The sequence below is a fragment of the Macaca thibetana genome, chromosome 19, assembly GCF_024542745.1.
Source record: "Macaca thibetana thibetana isolate TM-01 chromosome 19, ASM2454274v1, whole genome shotgun sequence".
Taxonomy (NCBI): domain Eukaryota; kingdom Metazoa; phylum Chordata; class Mammalia; order Primates; family Cercopithecidae; genus Macaca; species Macaca thibetana.
Genome location: NC_065596.1, coordinates 49530744 through 49551445, shown reverse-complemented (window position 1 = coordinate 49551445; position 20702 = coordinate 49530744). Strand labels below are relative to the sequence as shown.

At 44.0% G+C, this 20702-nt stretch overlaps 1 protein-coding gene across 2 annotated transcripts in view; it reads left to right on the top strand.

The window, feature by feature from the left end:
* Positions 1-20702, top strand: part of TDRD12 (tudor domain containing 12) — a 101945-nt gene that overhangs the window by 67217 nt on the left and 14026 nt on the right. For both annotated transcript variants that reach the window (XM_050771973.1, XM_050771974.1), the window contains exons 15-26: positions 2389-2545; positions 2962-3089; positions 4796-4987; positions 5273-5401; positions 6352-6469; positions 7100-7233; positions 7379-7599; positions 12034-12133; positions 14936-15120; positions 16039-16249; positions 18436-18528; positions 20128-20300. In XM_050771973.1, coding sequence (XP_050627930.1) covers positions 2389-2545; positions 2962-3089; positions 4796-4987; positions 5273-5401; positions 6352-6469; positions 7100-7233; positions 7379-7599; positions 12034-12133; positions 14936-15120; positions 16039-16249; positions 18436-18528; positions 20128-20300 — 1841 coding nt within the window. The remainder of the gene's footprint in view (positions 1-2388; positions 2546-2961; positions 3090-4795; positions 4988-5272; positions 5402-6351; positions 6470-7099; positions 7234-7378; positions 7600-12033; positions 12134-14935; positions 15121-16038; positions 16250-18435; positions 18529-20127; positions 20301-20702) is intronic.

Genomic DNA, 20702 nt, shown 5'->3' with positions numbered 1-20702 from the left:
ATATCAAGTGTCTAAAACGCTGTCACGGACCTGAGTCTATCTAACCATCACAGCAGCAGCATGAGATGGGCAGGCCATGCATTGTTCTCACCATTTCACGGAGGAGAAAATGAGGCTCAGGAAGAGTTACTGCGGTAAATTTCCCCCTAACAGGGCTAGGAGTGGGGTTGAAGTCTGAGCTTCCGCTGCCTTGTCCCGTGCTCTGTCAGTCATTTCCTAGCTCCCCACCCTGCTTCATAATCCTCCTTAACTTTTCCCATGTGGGAAAACCTCAGAATGACTATTAAGTATGTTCTAGCATTGCTATAAATATCTGAGGCTGAGTAATTTATAAAGAAGAGAGGCTTAACTGGCTCATGGTTCTGCAGGCTGGAGTGGAAGCATGATGCTGGCATCTGCTCGGCTTCTGCGGAAGCTTCAGGAAACTCACAATCGTGGCAGAAGTCTAAGGGGGAGCAGGTGTGACACATGGCTGGAGCAGGAGCAGGAGAGATGGAGGTGCCACATACCTTTAAACACTAGATCTCAGAAGAACAGCAACAAGAGGACAGTGCTAACCCATTCGTGAGACACTGCCCCCATGATCCAATCACTCCCCACCAGCCCCCACCTCCAATACTGGGGATTACATTTAACATGAGATTTGGGTGGGGATGCAGAGCTAAACCGTATCACCGAGAAAGAGGTGATGGGAAAGAGAGGAGCGGCGTAAAGGTAAACGATGTGGGGCATGGCCCTGTGCTGCTGGGTCGCGGCTGTTAGGAGCCTGATGGGTGTGGAACCTGCATCTCGGGGCCTGGCACTGAGGATGCTCCAGATAGGGCTCCACCAGTGAAAAACAGCAGTAAGGAGACATAGGGTTGCAGTTAGAAAAGATACTAGCTCATTTTTCTAACCATGCCATGCAGTTTTATGATTTCCCTTTAGAAAGTTGCATCTGTTGGCCGGGCGCGGTGGCTCACGCCTGTAATCTTTGGGAGGCCGAGGCAGGTGGATCACAAAGGTTGAGATTGAGACTATCCTGGCCAACATGATGAAACCCCGTCTCTACTAAAAATACAAAAATTAGCTGGATGTGGTGGCGCATGCCTGTAGTTACAGCTACTTGAGAGGCTGAGGCAGGAGAGTCGCTTGAACCCAGGAGGTGGAGGTTGCAGTGAGCCAAGATCGCGCCATTGCACTCCAGCCTGGGCAAGAAGAGCGAAACTCCATCTCAAAAAAAAAAAAAAAAAAAAAATGTTTTATCTGTTATTTTGAATTGATTTAATCAAATTAATGGATATGTTTCTGTCTCCCAATTTACTTAGCAGTAGACTAATGAAAAGCAACTGATGAAGAAGTCGCTTATGTTGAGGCCGAACCCTGGCTCAGGGCAGAAAGGGATGTCCAGGTCTCGTCCCTGTGGCCCCCAGCTTTCTCCACACCTCCGTGGTCAGCCTGCTTTCAGGCCTGTGCCTGGAAGCTGGGCCCACCTGGATCTGTGTGAATGAAAGAGGATCCTCAGCTTGTCTTCGGTTACTGGAGGGTGTGTGTCCAGGAAGGTGTCTGGCAGGCAGTGCAGCTTCAGGAGTTACCTGTGGGCTTGCAGAGGGCAGGTTTCAGAAGATAGTCTCCTAAGGAAGAGGGGTTAGTCGTCTTTTTTTTTTTTTGAGATAGAGTCTTACTCTGTCACCCAGGCTGGAGTGTAGTGGCGCCATCTCAGCTCACTGCAACCTCTGCCTCCTCAGTTCCAGCAATTCTCCTGTCTCAGCCTCCTGAGTAGCTGGGACTACAGGCACACACTACCAAGCCCGGCTAATTTTTGTATTTTTAGTAGAGATGGGATTTCACCATATTGGTCGGGCTGGTCTCGAACTCCTGACCTCAGGTGATCCACCCACCTCAGTCTCCCAAACTGCTGGGATTACAGGCGTGAGCCACTACACCCAGCCAGGGTTCGTCTTTTTTAAGGCCCCTTTCAAGAGGTATTTAGTTCATTCTAGTGCTTAGGATCCGTGCAGGGGATCTGGAGCCAGACTGCCTGGGTTCAAATCCTATTGCTACCATGTATTAGCCATGCAGCCTTGGGTGACTGACTTCACCTCTCTGTGCCTCAAATTCCTCACCTATGAAATGAAGCAGTGATAGCCTCTGCCGCATAAGAGCATCTTAAGAGCCAAATGAATGAATACTTGTGAAGTGCTTCGTTGAGACTCTCAGAAAATATGATTCAATGTGTCTAAATCTGTTTTAATGAATTATATCATCACTTTTCCGACCTGTGTGATGATTATAGCAGAAACTTACAGGGTGCTGCTTCTGTGCAAGGATATGTTCTTGATGTTTCACATGTGGATGCTGAATTCCTAACTACTGTCTGGAGTCATTTGAATTTGTCTGTCTTCGCAGCCTCTTGCAGTCATTGTGTGCCCTGGGTGGAAGAAGGCCCAATTTATTTTTGAATTATTGGGAGAATATAGTATGTCCTCCAGGCCTCTTCATCCTGTGCTATTAACAATCGGGCTCCATAAAGAGGAAGCCAAAAATACGAAGCTTCCAAGGGGCTGTAAGTATCCTTTTCAAACAGCTATAAAAGTGAAAGTATCCTTTTCACTGTCTTCCCTACAGAAGACAGTAGAGCCTGGCCAGGCGGGCCTGGGTCCGCAGTGACACGGCTTGTGTGACAACACACTCACAGTCACTAGTCCAGACCTACTTCGCAGCTCCCAATGGTATGGATTACAAAGGCTTGATCTTGACTTACATCTGCTTCACTGAGAAAACTATGTCATTTCATTCATTTATCACTTTTTCACTCAACACTTAAACTGTTAGATGCTGGGCATATGGGATTGACTAGGACAGAAGCAGTGTTTCACTTCATTAGAAGGCATTTCTAAAAAGTATGTGGACTCTTAGCAGAGGAAATCTTAGAAAAACCTGTGGAAAATTGAAAATGTTCACTTTTTCCTTTAAATGCAGGTGATGTGATTGTTACGACCCCATACAGCCTGCTGAGGCTTCTCGCCTGTCAGAGCCTGCTGTTCCTCAGGCTCTGCCACCTGATCCTGGATGAGGTGGAGGTGCTCTTCTTGGAAGCTAATGAACAGGTGAGCGTGGCTTAAGGTCTTCACCACTCAGAAGAGAGGTGTGATTAACATGCTAACTGACAGCAGGAAGGAGGAAAAGTGTCTGGTTGGGGAATACATTGGTTAATCTAAACAAATTTTATGCTTTAACTTCTATAATTAAGAAGAAAGAATTGTTTTCTGAAATTTCCTTCCCAATGTTAGAGTTCCTTCTGAAGTGCAAACATTCTTTCCCAGAGATTTCCTAAGATAGTTAAAATTTTTCTGATTACGGAAGTAATGATTTTTATTTTAGAAAATTTAAGACATGGAGAAGAGCACTTGAAAAACGCAGCCCCCAGAGCCATAGTCTCAGAAGGAATCCCTCTTACTATTTTGGAGTATTTGCTGCTTTTTCTTTGAATTCTTGTGTTTGTTGATACATATAGTTAATAACATCAGGGGCTTGTTTTACAGGCCATTTTGTAGCCTGCATTGTGCAGGGCATGGCAGCGTAAGGGACACTGCCTCCTGTTCCACAGCCTGGTGGTTACTGGCCATACAGTATGCAGTTCTTTGGACATCACAGAATTTGTTTTAAAACTGTCTTAATTTTGGACATTCAACATAATTTGTATATGTGTGTGGCTACAGAACATGCATGTTTTTTGCACCTGTTTCCTTTAGGATGAATTCCTAAGAGGGGTTTCATGGGTCATAGGCTTTGAGCTCTTGTAAGGCTTTTCTTGGAAGCAGTGTCACATGATCATCAAGGGCATGCACTTGGAAGTAATGATGGCCTCAGTTTCCAGTTCAGGCTTTGTTACTGATGATGGGGCTGTGCAGGGTTCCCGAACTCCTCTGAAGTCTCAGGTTCTGATTTTTGTAAAACAGGTATCTAGGCATACTGCTCTGTGCAGCGTCCTTTCTGAAAGCATGACCTGATGTGCACTCCTGTCAGCCATGTGCCAGGCTATCCACACCACTGCCAGAGCAGGCTTGGCCCAGCTTTCTCTTCCAGTCTAACTGGCCAACAGTGGGATCTTGTCAGCCTAATTTATATTTCCTTGATTACTTTTTAGGTTGAACATTAATTTGTATTGATCATTTGTATTCACTCTGAGTTGCTTGTTCATTTCCTTTTCTTATTTTCTGTTGGTAGGATCATCTTTTGCTAATCAGTTTTTAGAAGTTTTTATGCAAGAACATTAATCTCTTATTAGTTTGTTATGCATGTTTACCAAGATGTTGCTTGTGCTTCAGTTTTGTTTATAATGGAGATTGTAGGATATTTGTTGACTTTAAACTTGACATTTTCTCCTAGTTTTTGCCTTTTTTTTTTCTAAGACTGAGTCCCACCCACTGGAGTGCAATGGTGCAATCTCGGTTCACTGCAACCTCCTCCTCCCGGGTTCAGGCAATTCTTGTGCCTCAGCCTTCCAAGTAGCTGGGATTACAGGTGCCTACCACCATGCCCAGCTAATTTTTTGTATCTTTAGTAGAGACGAGGTTTTACCGTGTTGGCCAAGCTGGTCTCGAACTCCTGACCTCATGATCCACCTGCCTCAGCCTCCCAAAGTGCTGGGATTACAGGTGTGAGCCACCACACCCAGCCTTTTCCTTTTATTTTTGAAAGACTTTCCCCACTCTGAGAACAGAAAATATACGATCCCTAACGTTTTATGTTCTGTCACACTAGTTCCTACTCTTTTGAAATAAAAATGAAATTAATTATACTAATTTTTCAGATCTTTGCTATATTAGATAACTTTAAAAAAAATATTGAAGTTGAAGAAAGGGAATCTGCACCACATCAGATTGTTGCAGTTGGAGTTCATTGGAACAAACATATAGAACATCTCATCAAAGAGTTCATGAATGATCCCTACATTGTGATCACAGCCATGGAAGAGGCTGCTCTCTATGGCAATGTCCAACAGGTAATTCTGTGTGTGTGTGTGTGTGTGTGTGTATGTGTGTGTGTGTGTGTTGGTGGGGGGCTGATGAACATAAGCAAGTAACTTTTACTTCATGGCTTACTATTAAACAGTTACAACTTTGATTTCATATATAAATTATGAGTGAAATACAATTGTAGTTGAATATTTAAATATATATTGATCTCCTATACATTCTTTTCTATTAAAATCCCAACACCTATGGAAAGTGGATCTGGAGCATCTAGCATATTAAAAAGTCACATTGTTTCTGTGCTTCATTACCAGGTAGTACATCTTTGCCTAGAATGTGAAAAGACTTCTACTTTACTCCAAGCTCTTGATTTCATTCCAAGTCAGGCACAAAAGACCTTGATCTTCACCTGCTCTGTAGCTGAAACGGAAGTAGTGTGTAAGGTGAGCGCATCTCCATATAAAAAATGTTCCGTTTGTTTCAACTGGTTGAATCTCAAGTCATCACAAAATTACTGGGGTAGTCGACTGTGTGGCAGGGAAGTACAGTTTTACAAGTTTAACAACAATCAGAAGAGGAGGTGGGGTCTGCTCACAGAACATGGAGGCTGAGGCCTGGTGCTGGGGAGGAACCAGGTGGGTGGGCAGGGCCTTTCCCCTGCAGCAGCATTCCTCAGGGCAGGGCAGTTTTGTCTTGGTGGAGTATTAAAAGTGTCAATTTACAGACATGACAACATCTTCTGTACCCTCTGTTTATGAAGATTGAGGTGGCTCATGCCTGAATCCTAGCCCTTTGAGAGGCCGAGGTAGGAAGATGGCTTGAAGCCAGGAGTTCAAGACCAGCCTGGGCAACATAGTGAGACCCTGTCTCAAAAAAAAAAAAAGAAGAAGATTGAGAAGATAACAGTAAAAGATATCGTATAGCCAAAAAACAAATAAATTGGCTAAAGATTTACTCAGTTTTATTTTGTACATATTAGTGGTAAAACGTAGAAATGAAGCCAACTACCAAATAGTTAATAGTACATCTACCTTTCTGCAACAGTGAGCTAGAAGTATAGTTACATGATACTGTGGTCAACAAGGACTTTCTATCTGTTGTGTCTGTGTGTATGTGTGTGTGTATACAAGTATAGCTGTGTTATTTTAAAAGGAAGCAAAATAGTTTTAGCAAAAGATTCCTTGTTTCACTTGAGCAAGAGTTTAGACAAAAACAACTGAATTTTGGAAATATATTTCAGTTTATAGTCATCTCATTCTTAAGAATTGTGGGATCAGTGAGGTAGTGCCCTCAGAAATCATTTAAAGTGCTTTACATTGACAATTATTGATGGAACAGTTGGCTTCCAGCCTATATCCTGACTGTGGCCTGGCCTCTTTCGTTTCATCTTTAGGTAGTAGAAAGCAATTCAATATTTTGCTTGAAGATGCATAAAGAGATGATTTTTAACTTACAAAATGTTTTAGAACAGTGGAAGAAGAAGTTAAGTTCTGGCTCTCAAATTATATTAGGTAAGTGTTTTAATTTCTATTTCTATTTTGTGAAGGCTGAGCTAGGAATCCTATCTTTCATTCATTTATGTATCTCGTCTCCAGATTTCTCATTATTCCCCAGGTTTACTAAGAGTTTATTAGCAGTGTTAACTGGGTTTCACCGTGTTAGCCAGGATGTTAATTTCAAAATGAAAAATTAACCTCCACTAAGATTTTGATGTTGAGGTAAATTTCTCACGTCAGTGGGCAGCCACCATTGTATAATATATATGATCATATATATTATGATAGTGAGCCTCAAGCTATATATATATATATATATAGAGAGAGAGAGAGAGAGTCATGCATGATTGCTAAATTTAATATTAAAAATATAAAAGTCAACATGTATAGAATAAGTGAAAAATATATGGGCCACTTGGATTTGTGATAAGAGACATTTTTCAGGCTAAAAAGGAGACTACTTTTCTCTGGAATTTAAGCACTGGGCTGTGGCATTTTGGGGAAAAAATGGGGAAGAAGTTTCTTTGCATCCAAAAAAGTAAAATGTGATACGGAAATCTACCGCAGTGTGGCTGCGGGAACTGCTGGTTAAAGTATGTGTGGTAACTCCAGCGCATGTGACATTGTCAGACTCTCTCTCTGCAGCCCTCACGGACGACTGCGTCCCACTCTTGGCCATCACCGATGCCACGTGTGTAATTCACTTCAGCTTCCCTGCCTCACCGAAAGTGTTTGGTGGACGCCTGTATTGCATGTCTGATCATTTTCACGCAGAACAGGTTTGGTGAATTTTTATTCTCTTCCATATTCTACTGGCATCTTCTGTGTCATGATAAGCTCAGAGTCCACAAGGTTTCCTCAGTCAGACTGGGATATAGATGATCCACCCCCAATTTTCAGGGTTTATTCACCCCCAATTTTCAGGGTTCTCCTGCAGAACAGGGAGATAAGAAAGCCAAATCTGTCTTGCTGCTGACGGAGAAAGATGCGAGCCACGCAGTGGGCATCCTGCGCTACTTGGAGCGAGCGGACGCCAAGGTCCCCGCAGAGCTGTACGAGTTCACCGCAGGAGTTCTGGAAGCCAAAGAGGATAAGAAAGCCGGAAGACTTCTTTGTCCGTATCTGAAGGCTTTTGGTTTTTGCAAGTAAGCCAGTGATTTGTTTCTAACTAAACTGATGTATAACCTGCAGTAAAGTGCACAACTGGTGCAATGTGGTGAATTGTCATGTATCTGTAGAAGCCACCACCCACTCTGAGGGAGCAGCCCGGGGGTTCCCTCGCACTCTTCCCCACGTGCCCTCCCCTCTGCAGGATTGTCAGTGTTGATTAATTTTGCTTGGTTTTGAACTCCATAGAAATGGCATCGTGGTATGTTCTGTTTCGTGTCTGGCTTCTTTCTCTCAGCCTCGTGTCTGTGACTTTCGTCTGTGTTGTTGTGTGTATCTGTGGTTTGTTTTGTAGCTCAGTGTTCTGTTGTATGACTGTATCACAGTGTGTGTATCCATTCTCCTGTTCATGGGCCTGTGGGTGGTTTCCACTATCAGGCTAAGATGTTTGAAGCTGTTAGGAGCACTCTTGGCCATGTCTTTTGTAGAAATGTGCACCCATTTCTCTTGGGTGCTCTGGAGTACAAGTGGCAGGTCATGGGGTAGGCATGCGTTTAACTCTTCCAAAGCATCTGGCCATTTTCTGGTCTGGTCAGTACTGTCTGAGAGAGCCTGAGTTGTCCCCTACCCTCACCAGCACTTAATGTTGGTAGAGGTGGAGTGGTAAACCATTGTGATGTTAATTTGCATTTCCCTAATGATTAATGAAGTTGAATATCTTTTCATAGGCTTGTGGGACAGTTGGCCATCCTCTTTTTGTGAAGTGCCTGTTGAGGTCTTTTGACCGGTTTTTACAGGGAGTGTTTATCTTTTTTCTCTTGGTTTGTGGGGGGAGTAGCTTATATATACCCAACGTAAGTACTTTGTGTGATATGTGCACTGAGAATGTCTCCTCCAAGTTGTGGCTTGCATTTTCACTCTTTTAATACTCTGCTGATGATGAACAGGCATTTTAAATTTTGTTGAAGTTTTTTGGTTTTTGTTTTTTGTTTTTTGAGATGGCATTTCACTCTGTCGCCCAGGCTGGAGTGCAGTGGCGCCATCTTGGCTTACTGCAAGCTCTGCCTCCCAGGTTCACGCCATCCTCCTGCTTCAACCTCCCAAGTTGGCTAATTTTTTTGTATTTTTAATAGAAACGGGGTTTCACCATGTTAGCCAGGATGGTTTTGATCTCCTGACCTCGTGATCTGCCTGCCTTGACCTCCCAAAGTGCTGGGATTATAGGCGTGAGCCACCGTGCCCAGCCTGATGAAGTATTTTCAGGTTACTTTTTTGTGTGCTTATAGGAAATATTTACCTATCTCGGCCAGGTGCAGTGGCTCATGCCTGTAATCCCAGCACTTTGGGAGGCTGAGACAGGCAGATCATGAGGTCAAGAGATGGAGACCATCCTGGTCAACATGGTGAAACCCCTTCTCTACTAAAAAAGTACAAAAATTAGCTGGGTGTGGTGGTGTGTACCTCTAGTCCCAGCTACTCAGGAGGCTGAGGCAGGAGAATCACTTGAACCCTGGAGGCAGAGGTTGCAGTGAGCCAAGATCACGCCATTGCACTCCAGCCTGGAGACAGAGCAAAATTCTGTCTCAAAAAAAAAAAAAAAAAATAGCTGGGTGTGGTGGCACACACCTGTAATCAGCTACATCGGAGGCTGAGGCAGGAGAATCACTTGAACCTGGGAAGCGGAGGTTGCAGTGAGCCAAGTTCACACCACTGCACTCCAGACTGGGTGACAGAGTGAGAGATTGTGCCGCTGCATTCTAGCCTGGACCACGAGTGAGATTCCATCTCAAAAAAAAAAAAAATTGTCTATTTCAAGGTCATGAAGGCACTCTCCTGTATTTCTAGAAGCTTTGTAGTTTTAGCTTTCACAGCTACACTTATAATTCATATTAAATTAGTTTGTATGTATGACCACGTATGGTGGCTCGCACCTATAGTCCCAGTGCTTTGGGAGGCTGAAGTGGGAGGATCACTTGAGCTCAGGAGTTCCAAGACCAGCCTGGGCAACACACAGAGACCTGGTATCTTTAAAAAATAATAATAATAATAATATATATATATATATGTATGTGTGTGTGTGTATATATACACACGTATATGTGTGTGTGTGTATATATGTGTATATGTATGTGTGTATATTTATGTGTGTACATATATGTGTGTATATATATTTATACACACACACACATACACGCCAGCTGTGGTGGCACATGCCTGTAGTCCCAGCTACTCAGGAGCCTGGGGTAGGAGGATCACTTGAGCCTGGGAAGTCAAGGATTCAGTGAGCTGTGATTGTGCCACTGCACTTCAGCCTGGGCGATAGAATGAGACCCTATGTCCAAAAAAAAGAAAAAAGAAAAAAAATTATATGTGTAATGTGAAATCTGGGGCAAGGTTTGATTTTTTCCATATAAATAATGGTTTGCTCCAGCATCGTTTATTTAAAATATCATTTGGTTCTCACTGTGTTAATGCATTTGCCATAAGCCAGGTGATGGTATATGTGGTCCATTTTTGGACTCTCTTCTGTTACATTGGCCTATTGGTCTAACTTTATACCAGTACTACACTTTCTCATAGCAAGTCTTAGGAGCTGGTGTACGAGTCCTCCAGCTTTGGTCCTCACCAAGGTTGTTTGACTATTTTAAATCCATTGCACCTCCACATACATTTTATTTTTTGTATCTTTTTTTTTCTTTTTGAGATGGAGTATCGCTCTGTCACCCAGGCTGGAGTGCAGTGGCGCAATCTCGGCTCACTGCAGCCTCCGCCTTCTGGGTTCAAACAGTTCTCCTGCCTCAGCTTCCTGAGTAGCTGGGACTACAGGCATGTGCCACCATGCCCAGTTAATTTTTGTATTTTCAGTAGAGACAGGGTTTCACCATGTTGGCCAGGCTAATCTCAAACTCCTGACCTCAGCTGATCCACCTGCCTCAGCCTCCCAAAGTGCTGGGATTACAGGTTTGAGCCACCCCACCTGGCCTCCGTGTATATTTTAGAATGAGCCTATTAGTTTCTTCAGAAACCTTGTGGAATTTTGCTAGGGACTGCATTGATTGTGTTGATCAGCTTGGAGAGCATGGGTACCTTGACAGTCATGGGGCTTCTCTGCCTGATCCAGACACACCACCACTGCTTGATACACAGACAGCTGAGGCTGGGACATGGGTGTCTGATACGTAGCTGCTGGATTAAATTTAAAGATAACTGTTGACATTAACGTTTTTGAATTATGGTACATTAAATGTGTTACTAGCAGCACTTCTATTTATGCTTAAAGAAGACCGACTTTTTTTTTTTTTTTCCCTCTAAGACAGCCTCTGGCTCTGTCAGTCAGGCTGGAGTGCAATGACATGATCTCAGCTCGCTGAAACCGCCTTCCGGGTTCAAGCAGTTCTTGTGCCTCAGCCTCCTGAGTAGCTGGGATCACAGGTGTGCACCACCACACCTGGCTAATTTTTGTATTTTTAGTAGAGATGGGGTTTGCCATATTGGCCAAGCTGGTCTCAAATCCCTCACCTCAAGTGATCCGCCCACCTCAGCCTCCCAAAGTGTTGGGATTACAGGCATGATCCACCATCCCCAGCCAAATATTGACTTTATTTGTTTATTTATTTATTTAGAGATGGAGTCTTGCTCTGTCACCCAGGCTGGGGTACAGTGGCACCATCTTGGCTCACTGCAACCTCTGCCTCCTGGGTTCAAGCGATTCTCCTGCATCAACCTCCTGAGTAGCTGGGACTGTAAGTAGGCGCCCGCCATGATGCCCAGCTAATTTTTGTATTTTTAGTAGAGTTAGGGTTTCACCATGTTGACCAGGCTGGTCTCGAGCTCCTGACCTCAGGTGATTTGCCTGTCTTGGCCTCCCAAAGTGCTGGGATTACAGGCACAAACCACAGTGCTCAGCCTCAAATATTGACTTTTAAAACGACAATTTCAACTTTTTCTCAGTGTGGAAGCAGCATTGTAGTTAAGGAATGGCTTCTGGGTTAGAGGTCGATTGGCCTTTGTTGTGTATTATGGCAATGTATTTGTAATTCAGTCTTTATTTTGAAAATATATTTTGTCCATTTACATAATGCATTTTAGAATGTCTAGAGAAATAGGGTGGGAGGAGATCTCTTGAGCCCAGGAGTTAAGACGCTGTGGTGAGACATGATCTTGCCACTGCACTCCAGCCTGGGCAGCAGAGTGAGACCAAACTCTTAAAAAAAAATAAAAAAAGTTTGCTGGAGAAATAATGAAGTAACTTACTGAGTTTATTCAGTGTTAATTAAAATGTAAAATCCATTTGTACTTATTTATATATTATTAATGTCATCTGAAATATTTAATGTGGTTATTCAATTTTTAGGGTGTTTGGAATAAAAGTTCTCTGATTTAGGTTGCAGATTAATTTTCTGAAGAAAGCATTAAAATTCACATTAACAATTATTACTTATTTATGGTAAATCTAGTCATTTCATTTTCAGAGACAAGAGGATCTGTCCTGACCGACACCGTATTAATCCAGAAACGGACATGCCCAGGAAACTGTCCAGCCAAGCCCTACCTTCATTTGGATACATTAAAGTAGGTTCAGTTAAAGATCCTTGTGTCCTCTGACGAATGGTCATGTTAATAAACGTGTTTTATTTGTTAAGCAGGATCTTAGTAGATGTAATGATGTCTTCCAGTGATCAGTATTAACATACCACCATTAATCCAACCAGAGGCATGCGTCCTTACAAGACGCCTTATTTCAGGGCCCCAGCTTATTTATAAGCCAAGATCAAATTCAGTAATGGATGACAGTTTAAGGATTTTTTTTTCAATTATATTTTCAGAAAATGTTTCTATTTGGGGGCCATTAAAAATAATGCAGTGACTGGACACAGTGGCTCCCACCTGTAATCTCATCATTTTGGGAGACTGAGGCAGGCAGATCACTTGAGGCCAGGAGTTCAAGACCAGCCTGGGCAACATAGCGAGACCTTGTCTCTACAAACAAATTTTAAAAATAATAATAATAATAATACAGTGATTACATGAATCTTTTCAAGACATTCGTGATAATTTCTTTGAGGAAAATTCTGTAATAAGATGCAGAGAATTGCCAAGTTAAGGATTTTTTTTATTTTCTTTCAAATCCCTTTTTATTAATTTCTTCATTTCTTTTTGAGCATGCAGTTTCTCTCCCTTTCACCTGTTTCCCTTAGGGCAGTATCTTTTGTGTTAATTTCCTAGGCTGCTGTAAAAGATTACCACCGAGTTAGTGACTTAAAGCCACACACATTTCTTCTGTCATGTTCCTGGATGCCAGAGTCCAACATCAGGGTGTCAGCAGGGCTGTGCCCCTCTACAGCCTCCAGAAGGTGACCTGGCCTGTGGCTCGCCCAGCGTCCTTGTGTCTCAGCTGGCAGCCACTGTAGCTCTCTCTCTACCTGCATCTTCACATGACCTCCTTTTCTCTGTGCCCCTTATAAAGCATGTTTCATTGGAGGGAGGGCCCACCTGGATAACCCAGAGCCATTTCCTGGTCTGCAGATTTCACTACCTGTGCAAAGACCCTGTTTTCAAGTCAGGTCCAAAGTCACAGTGACCTTGGGGGTTAGGACATGGACATACCTCTTTTGGGAGAGTCACCATCCAACCCACTACAGTTTTCATTATTGAATTTTTAAAAAAAAATTTCTAACTCTTTCCTGCGTTCTGTCACCTCATTTCTAAGTTGTTGTAATTCTGATCTGTTACTCTTTTATACATGTATTGTTTTCTTAGTTAACAAACTAAATGCAGTGTTTCTTGAAGGTTATAGTTTTAATCTGTTTGTGGATGTATCTTTCTTTTTTTTTTTTTTTTTTTTTTTTTTTTGAGACGGAGTCTTGCTCTGTTGCCCAGGCTGGAGTGCTCACTGCAAGCTCCGCCTCCTGGGTTTACGCCATTCTCCTGCCTCAGCCTCCCGAGTAGCTGGGACTACATTAGCTGGGACTACAGGCGCCCACCACCTCGCCCGGCTAGTTTTTTGTATTTTTTTTTTTTTTAGTAGAGACGGGGTTTCACCGTGTTAGCCAGGATGGTCTTGATCTCCTGACCTCGTGATCCGCCCGTCTCGGCCTCCCAAAGTGCTAGGATTGCAGGCTTGAGCCACCGTGCCCGGCTGGATGTATCTTTCTAACAGGTTTCATTGTCTGTAGGGATGGTTCTTCTGCTCTTTATTCTCTTTTTAATTATTTTATTTTTATATATTATTATACATTTTGTTATTTTATGATGACTTCATATCTGCTTTAACCTTGTTACTTTGCTGCTGCTCGTTTTTGGATAGAATTTGTTTTCTTGACATTTTGGAGGAGGTGTGGGTCAGGGTAACTTTTCTGATTTCACAGAGTTCCCATTTCTGTTGTTTATGTACTGTATAAAATGAATATGGTGATGTAGTGTCTAAGATTTCTGAGATTCCCTGGCCCTGTTCCCCTCCTGAACTCTTACCTGGTTTTCTCTTCTTTCATCCCTCTTGTCCCTGGAGGGACAGTGTAGAGATTTTGCAGGGGCTCCAGCCTTCACCCACTGTGGAGGCAGGTGAAGCCTTCCAGGCTCGCTTATCACACTGGCTGAGCCTGTTTCCAGGGAGGGCCTCTTGCCTCTTCTAGAGCTCTCTGTTCTCAGGTCTGTTGCTTCCCTCTGTTTCCTCCCGCACAGGCACAGACACTGGTGCCTGTGGGTGTCGCCAGCCCGGCCCTCTCCCCCATCCTGCCGAGTGCCTACTTCTCACTCCTGGCATCTGCTCTGGGCAGCTAGGGCTCCCTGCCTTCATGCAGAGTGTCTCTGCCCTCTGCACACTAACTTCTTTCTCACACGCTGGTCCCCGTGCCTACTCGAACCTGTGAAGGGCTGTCTTCTCCAGCACACGCAAGCTGTGGCCTCTCTGTCCACTTCTGGATTGCCGAGGGTCCCTGTAGGACACAGTTTCATCCCTGCAACCCTGGAAGCTGGTAAACAGTATGCTCGTAATAAGATGTGTCTTGTTACCTGAAAAAAGATTGGAAGGTCTCAAGAGACAGCAATGCTATTTTAAGAAGAATTTCTATAAAAGTGCAGTTAGAAGGTAAACAAAGGAACACTTATACCTAATAATGAAGATTTAAAATAATGAAATTTGCAAAATAAAAAAATCTTCCATTAGATTTAAAGTGAAACTCTAATTCTTTGTGACTATGTGAGGTATTGGTTTTGCCTTGCCTTTTTGGCTAGCTTCCTAGTTTATTTCTAAATCCACGTTGCTAAGCTTTGGTTTCTTAGGTTGGGTACTGATTTCTGCAGATACAGGGAGTGTGTACACCTCCAGTTTAGACTAAGTTTGTTTCCTGGTCATGTTTACTATATATGTTTCAGATAATACCTTTTTACATTTTGAATGCAACAAATTTCTTTGGCCGTATAATTGATAAACACATGGATCTTTATGCAACTCTCAATGCTGAAATGAATGAGTATTTTAAGGATTCTAATAAAACAACTGTGGAAAAGGTGGAGAAGTTTGGATTGTATGGATTAGCAGAAAAAACGCTTTTTCACAGGTAACATGTCTGTTTATTTCACCTGTAAAGTTTTGAAGCATGCGATAACTAAATGGTATTGAGTTCCTATTTTCACCTCTGTCCATTTGAGTGTGTATGTGAGCCTGGTGACAGCGGGGTTTTACCCCCAGATCTGCTCCAGTTCTTCGTGGGAAACTCTTCCCCAGGCTCCTGAGCGTGGTGACACCGTGACCCGTTGAGCCATCACTGTGTGCAACATACACATACATCTTTAACTCACTTAATTCTTGCCAAGTTCCTATCAAGTGTGCATCATTCCCTTTCTACAGATAAGAAAACAGCCTTGGCAATGTTACGAACGTGGTGTCAGGTCAACTCAATACCTGGCATAGTTCGTTCCAACCTGGTCAGTCTGAATCACATGCTTGTTTGCACCCACTTCCCTTAAATCGACACCTGGCGCCACCTGGTGATAACCTTGAATTCAGAAACTTTGAAACTTGACAGGTGACGTCGCTCATGCCTGTAATCCCAGCACTGTGGGAGGCTGAGGTGAATGGTTTGCTTAAGCCCAGGAGGTCGAGGCTGCACTGAGCTATGATCATGCCACTGCACTCCAGTCTGGGCCACAGAGCAAGACCTTGTCTCTACAAAAAACAAACAAACAAAAAAGACAAAAAGAAAAAAACTTTGTGACTTTAATTTGCTATGTTAATTTTTATTATGTTGTTAGATAAAAGGATTTACTCTTATTCAAAAGTACATGTTTTTATACCTATGTATACTTTAACAAATCCACCACTTGAATTACTGAAGGCCTTAGTTTTTATTTCTAGTATAGAGTAAAATCATGGCGTTTCGGAGTCTTTTCATATGTTTTCCATTTCATGGTGATTTGAGGCAAAGACAGTCCTTTCTGGAATCTCTGTGTTGAACCAATGCCATGTTGCTCTCCAGGGTTCAGGTGTTGGAAGTGAGCCAAAAAGAAGATGCCTGGGCCCTGGATGACATCCTCGTAGAGTTCATTGACGAAGGCAGGACAGGACTTGTCACAAGAGACCAGCTGCTATATCTCCCAGAACATTTCCACGTGCTTCCCCCGCAGGCTGTGGAGTTTATTGTCTGTAGGGTGAAACCTGCAGACAATGAAATGGAATGGAATCCGAAGGTGGGTTATTTTGGCTTTTTATCTAGTGTTGACTTTTAGAATGTATTTAACCCAGAATATACACAGAATTGAGGCCTGTCTGGATTTAGAGTGTCACATTTGGGCAGGGAAAGCGCGGTCTGCTCAGATCCCCACAGTGTGTGAACATCCCAGCTGAGCCCTCAGAGAGGTGCTGGGCAGCCGCAACACTGCCACTGCCACTAACCTTGTGCTTACGCTCACAGAATCGGTATAAAGTAGGGATGTCGGTAAAATAAATTGCCCATCAGCCTAAGCAGGGGAAGCACCTACAAAATTCCAGGCTGGGCCCTGTGGCCTATAATCTCAAGAGTTTGGGAAACCAAGGGATGAGGATCCCTTGAGCCCAGGAAGTTGAGGCTGTAATGATCTATGATCGTGTCACTACATTCCAGCCTAGGTGACAGAGCGAGACCCTGTCTCTTAAAGAAAACAAATCAAAAAACAGAAAAAAAGTGAAAAAGTGGACCCTCCAGCCAAAGAGGGGGCACAGTGGGTGGTCTCAGGAGAGGCCAGGTGATTCCACTGGGGCAGGGACGATGGGCCAGGAAGGAGAGATGGAGGCCAGAAAAGCTGCCAAAGGAAGGGTTGTTTCCTCTGGGCTTCGTGGGATAACTAGGATGTCACCAAGTAGAACAGATGGGCGTTGAAAGCAAAGAGAACCACTCGTGCTGAGGCACAGGCACAGAAGGGGACCCCGTCTGGGCTCACGTGGCCGTCCAAGTGGAGTGGGAAGGCCCAGCCCTTGTGGCCAGGGAGAGACCTGCAGCCAGTCCTGCCCATCACTGGAGCATGAGTTGTGTTGCTAAGTGCTCCGATTCTCCAAGGAAAGGTTACATTTTGCATAATTCGACAAATGGGACATGAAATAAGTCATTGCAATTGGCAAAATAAAAACAGTTTGGGTTATAAACAAAGTTAAACGTTATCCAGGAAATAAACAAGTGAATGCATGTTTATTGCATTCACTTTTATTGTATCCCATGATGCAGGATAAACACACAACCTTACTCTTCTAAGTTTAGTTAAAGGAGCCTTTATCACAAGGCAGTGGTGTTCCTTCTTTGTAATGACCGTCTCCTGTGTACCAGGTGCCCTCCTGGGTTCTGGGGATGTAGTCATCAGCAAGAAAGTCACAGTCCTTTCCCCAAGAAACACCTGACCTGTGAAGATGACTGACCGAAAGTCTCCCTCGAAGGAGCAGCCTTCTGTGGGAATGGAGAAAGCTTCTCCTGTGTCCGTTCTTCCGAATTAATTCACCAAGTGCAAGGGGGGCGGAAATGGGCAGGTCCCTTTCGCCCTGCTTTGTTCATGTGAAAATGTGCATGAGAGGTTGCTTAGACAGGTCCTGCCTGTTGTGTTCCTCCTTGAGAGGAAACGGCCATGGCCAGGCGTGGTGACTCACACCTGTAATCCTTGGGAGCCCAAGATGGGAGGATTGCTCGAGCCTAGGAGTTCAAGACCAGCCTGGACAACGTTGTGAGACCCCATCTCTAAAAAAAAAAAAAATTAAAAATTAACCAAGTGTGGTGGTGCGTGTCTGTGGTCTCAGCTACTGGGGAGGCTGAAGAAGGAGGATTGCTGGGGCCCTCAAGGCTGCAGCGAGCTATGATTATGCCACTGCACTCCAGCCTGGGTGGTGGAGAGAGATCCTGTGTCAAAGAAAAGAAGGAAAGAAAACAACAGCCATTTACTCAGGGAGGGGTACACAAAAGACCAGGCCCTCAGCTCCAGTGTCACTGGCTGCAAGGCCGCTCCATTGCAGTGACAGCCTCAGAGCAGGAGGAACAACTTTCACTTCACTTTCATTGAGCTTTCAAAGAAACAGGCATCTGTGCTTTAAAGACAGACTGGCAGGTGATGGAGGAGATGGGGCACGCATGACCACAGAGGGAAATGTACAGTGTTGGGTCCCAAAGGCACAGACCCTGCCTTGAGCTCTGGGAACTCACTAGTAAGAGACCATGGGCGAGTTCCTTTCCACATCTGCCTCACTAAACTCTGCTATTAGCCTTGTGGACGAAAGGGGGTGGTGACCTCTGTGACCTCATAGCGTTACTGTGAGGCTCAAATGAAATACATGGAATATTTTGCAAACTGTATGGTGTATACAAAATAAGGTATTTTGTTGAAGCCTCACCTAAAATAATGTTAAGTGCTTTTTTCAGGTTACTAGGTACATCCATCATAAAATTGTTGGAAAATTGCATGTTGCAAAAGTGATCCTGGCTTTGGGAAATACAGTTTGGATTGATCCAATGGTAAGTATGCATTTTTCTTAAAAATAAATCTGTTTGAATGGGCCACTAAAATTATCCAGATTATTCTAAGCTGTCACTTGAATGACTGCTGCACAGAAACGGTGACTTATTTGGGGCTCTGTTAGGGAGAGGTGTTTTTCATGTTATTTGGGTCATGAATTGGGTTGTGGGTTTAGTTTTTGTTCAGGGGAACATTTTACATTGTAACCCCAGCACACATGTGCATTGCGTATGTGAGGCACATGGACACACACACATGCAGCTCAACAAAGCTTTGTGAGGACTCCATGTGACATTCTCTGATGCTGACAGTTTCTAACTTGCCCATTCCCCACGCACTTACTGAGCACCTGCCACGTGCCAGGAGCAGTGCTGGGCACTGGGTTCCCTCTGGGAGCAAAGCACACGAAGCCCCCATCCTGCAGAGCAGCCCCTCAACCGGCCTCTGTGTCTCTCCACGGCTGCTGACACCACCCTCCCTGCTTGTTCCCCAAGAGCTCCACTCCTCCACTCACAGTTCTGCTGTGTTAGACTTAAATCTTATTATGAATACTTACAAGATTTAACAGAGTTTATAAAAACTTTTGCTGAAAGTTATTTTTATGAGGTTGGAAAAGTTTTAACATGTTAAAAGGGGAATTTGGATGTAAGGTTTAAGACTAAGCAGAAAATGGTTTTCAGAAGAGAAAATATGGATTACAAATGCAGGTAAATGAGGAGATTTGGGCGTCTTAGTTGATGCTGTGATATTATTGTGTTTGTTTTTTGCTGGGGGGAGAAAAGCAGAAATTTTATTAAGTGGAGATTTAAAAGAGATTGAAGTAAAGAAAAAAAACCACCAGGTGGATGTGTCCACACTGCAGTGCGTGTGGCAGTGCTCACGGCAGCCAGAGGGAAACAGACCTGCCCTCACCGTCTCCACCTGCTCCTGCTCCCACCCAGTTTGAGCAGAGAGAGGCTCCTCCACACATTCCCCGGTGGGCACACATTCCTGGGAAGAGGCCCCAGGCAAGGCAGGCCTGGAGCACCCTCCACCCTCACCATGGAAGGGACGGCCCCTCCTATACCCACACCACCACCAACAGGGCCAGGTTGTTAGAGATTTTTGTGTTTTACTTAATTTTGTATAAATGGAAATGGATGAGGATGTTTTGGTTGCAGAAAAGACGAACAGAAGAAATGGGCCAGAACAGGATTCAGGTTCTTGGCTTAGGCCCTTCCCAGGCAGATGCTGAGCCTCAGGAGGTAAAAAGAGTTGAGAAAGAATGAGAAAGATGTAAGAATTATGCATCTGACTAGGGGTTTATCCCAGATTTGCAAGTTGGTCATGACTAGGGGTTTATCCCAGATTTGCTCTTGCCACCCCCCCCACCACCTGCCCATATTTCTGTGGCATGGGGCAAGGCCTGGACAATTCAGATGGAGCCTCAGGTATGAAGCAACCCAGATGCTGCCATGGGAAGCCCTGCATATCGTGGCAAGCGCCGAAGTGCAGCCGACGTGGCAGGATGAACCAGAGAGGCCCTGTGAGAGTGTCTGTGCTTCAGTTAAAATTCAGAGTGACTCCTGCTAATGTTCAATTTTTTTCATTGATTCAAGGTGCACATTACAAACCTTTCCAATTTAAAAACCTCTGTCATTGATTATAATGTTCGAGCTGAAATTTTGTCCATGGGAATGGGCATTGATAATCCAGAACATATAGAACAACTGAAAAAATTACGTGAAGACGCAAAGATACCAGCTTTTGAAGAAAGCCTAAGCCAGACCCCGTAAGTGAATTTCTGTCTCCCTTTTGGAAGAGCTGTTTTTTGGAAATACAACTCACAAGTGTTAAGGACATGTTTTATGAAAGTAGAAGAGTTGGCTGGGAGTGGTGGCTCATGCCTGTAATCCCAGCACTTTGGGAGGCTGAGGTGGGCGGATCACGAGGTCAGGAAATCAAGACCATCCTGGCCAACATGGTGAAACCCCGTCTGTACTAAAAACACAAAAATTAGCTGGGTGTGGTGGTGCAAGCCTGTAATCCCAGCTACTCAGGAGGCTGAGGCAGGAGAATCGCTTGAACCCGGGAGGCAGAGGTTGCAGTGAGCCGAGATCACGCCACTACAGTCCAGTCTGGTGACAGAGTGAGACTACATCTCAAAAAAAAAAAAAAAAAAAAAAAGTAGAAG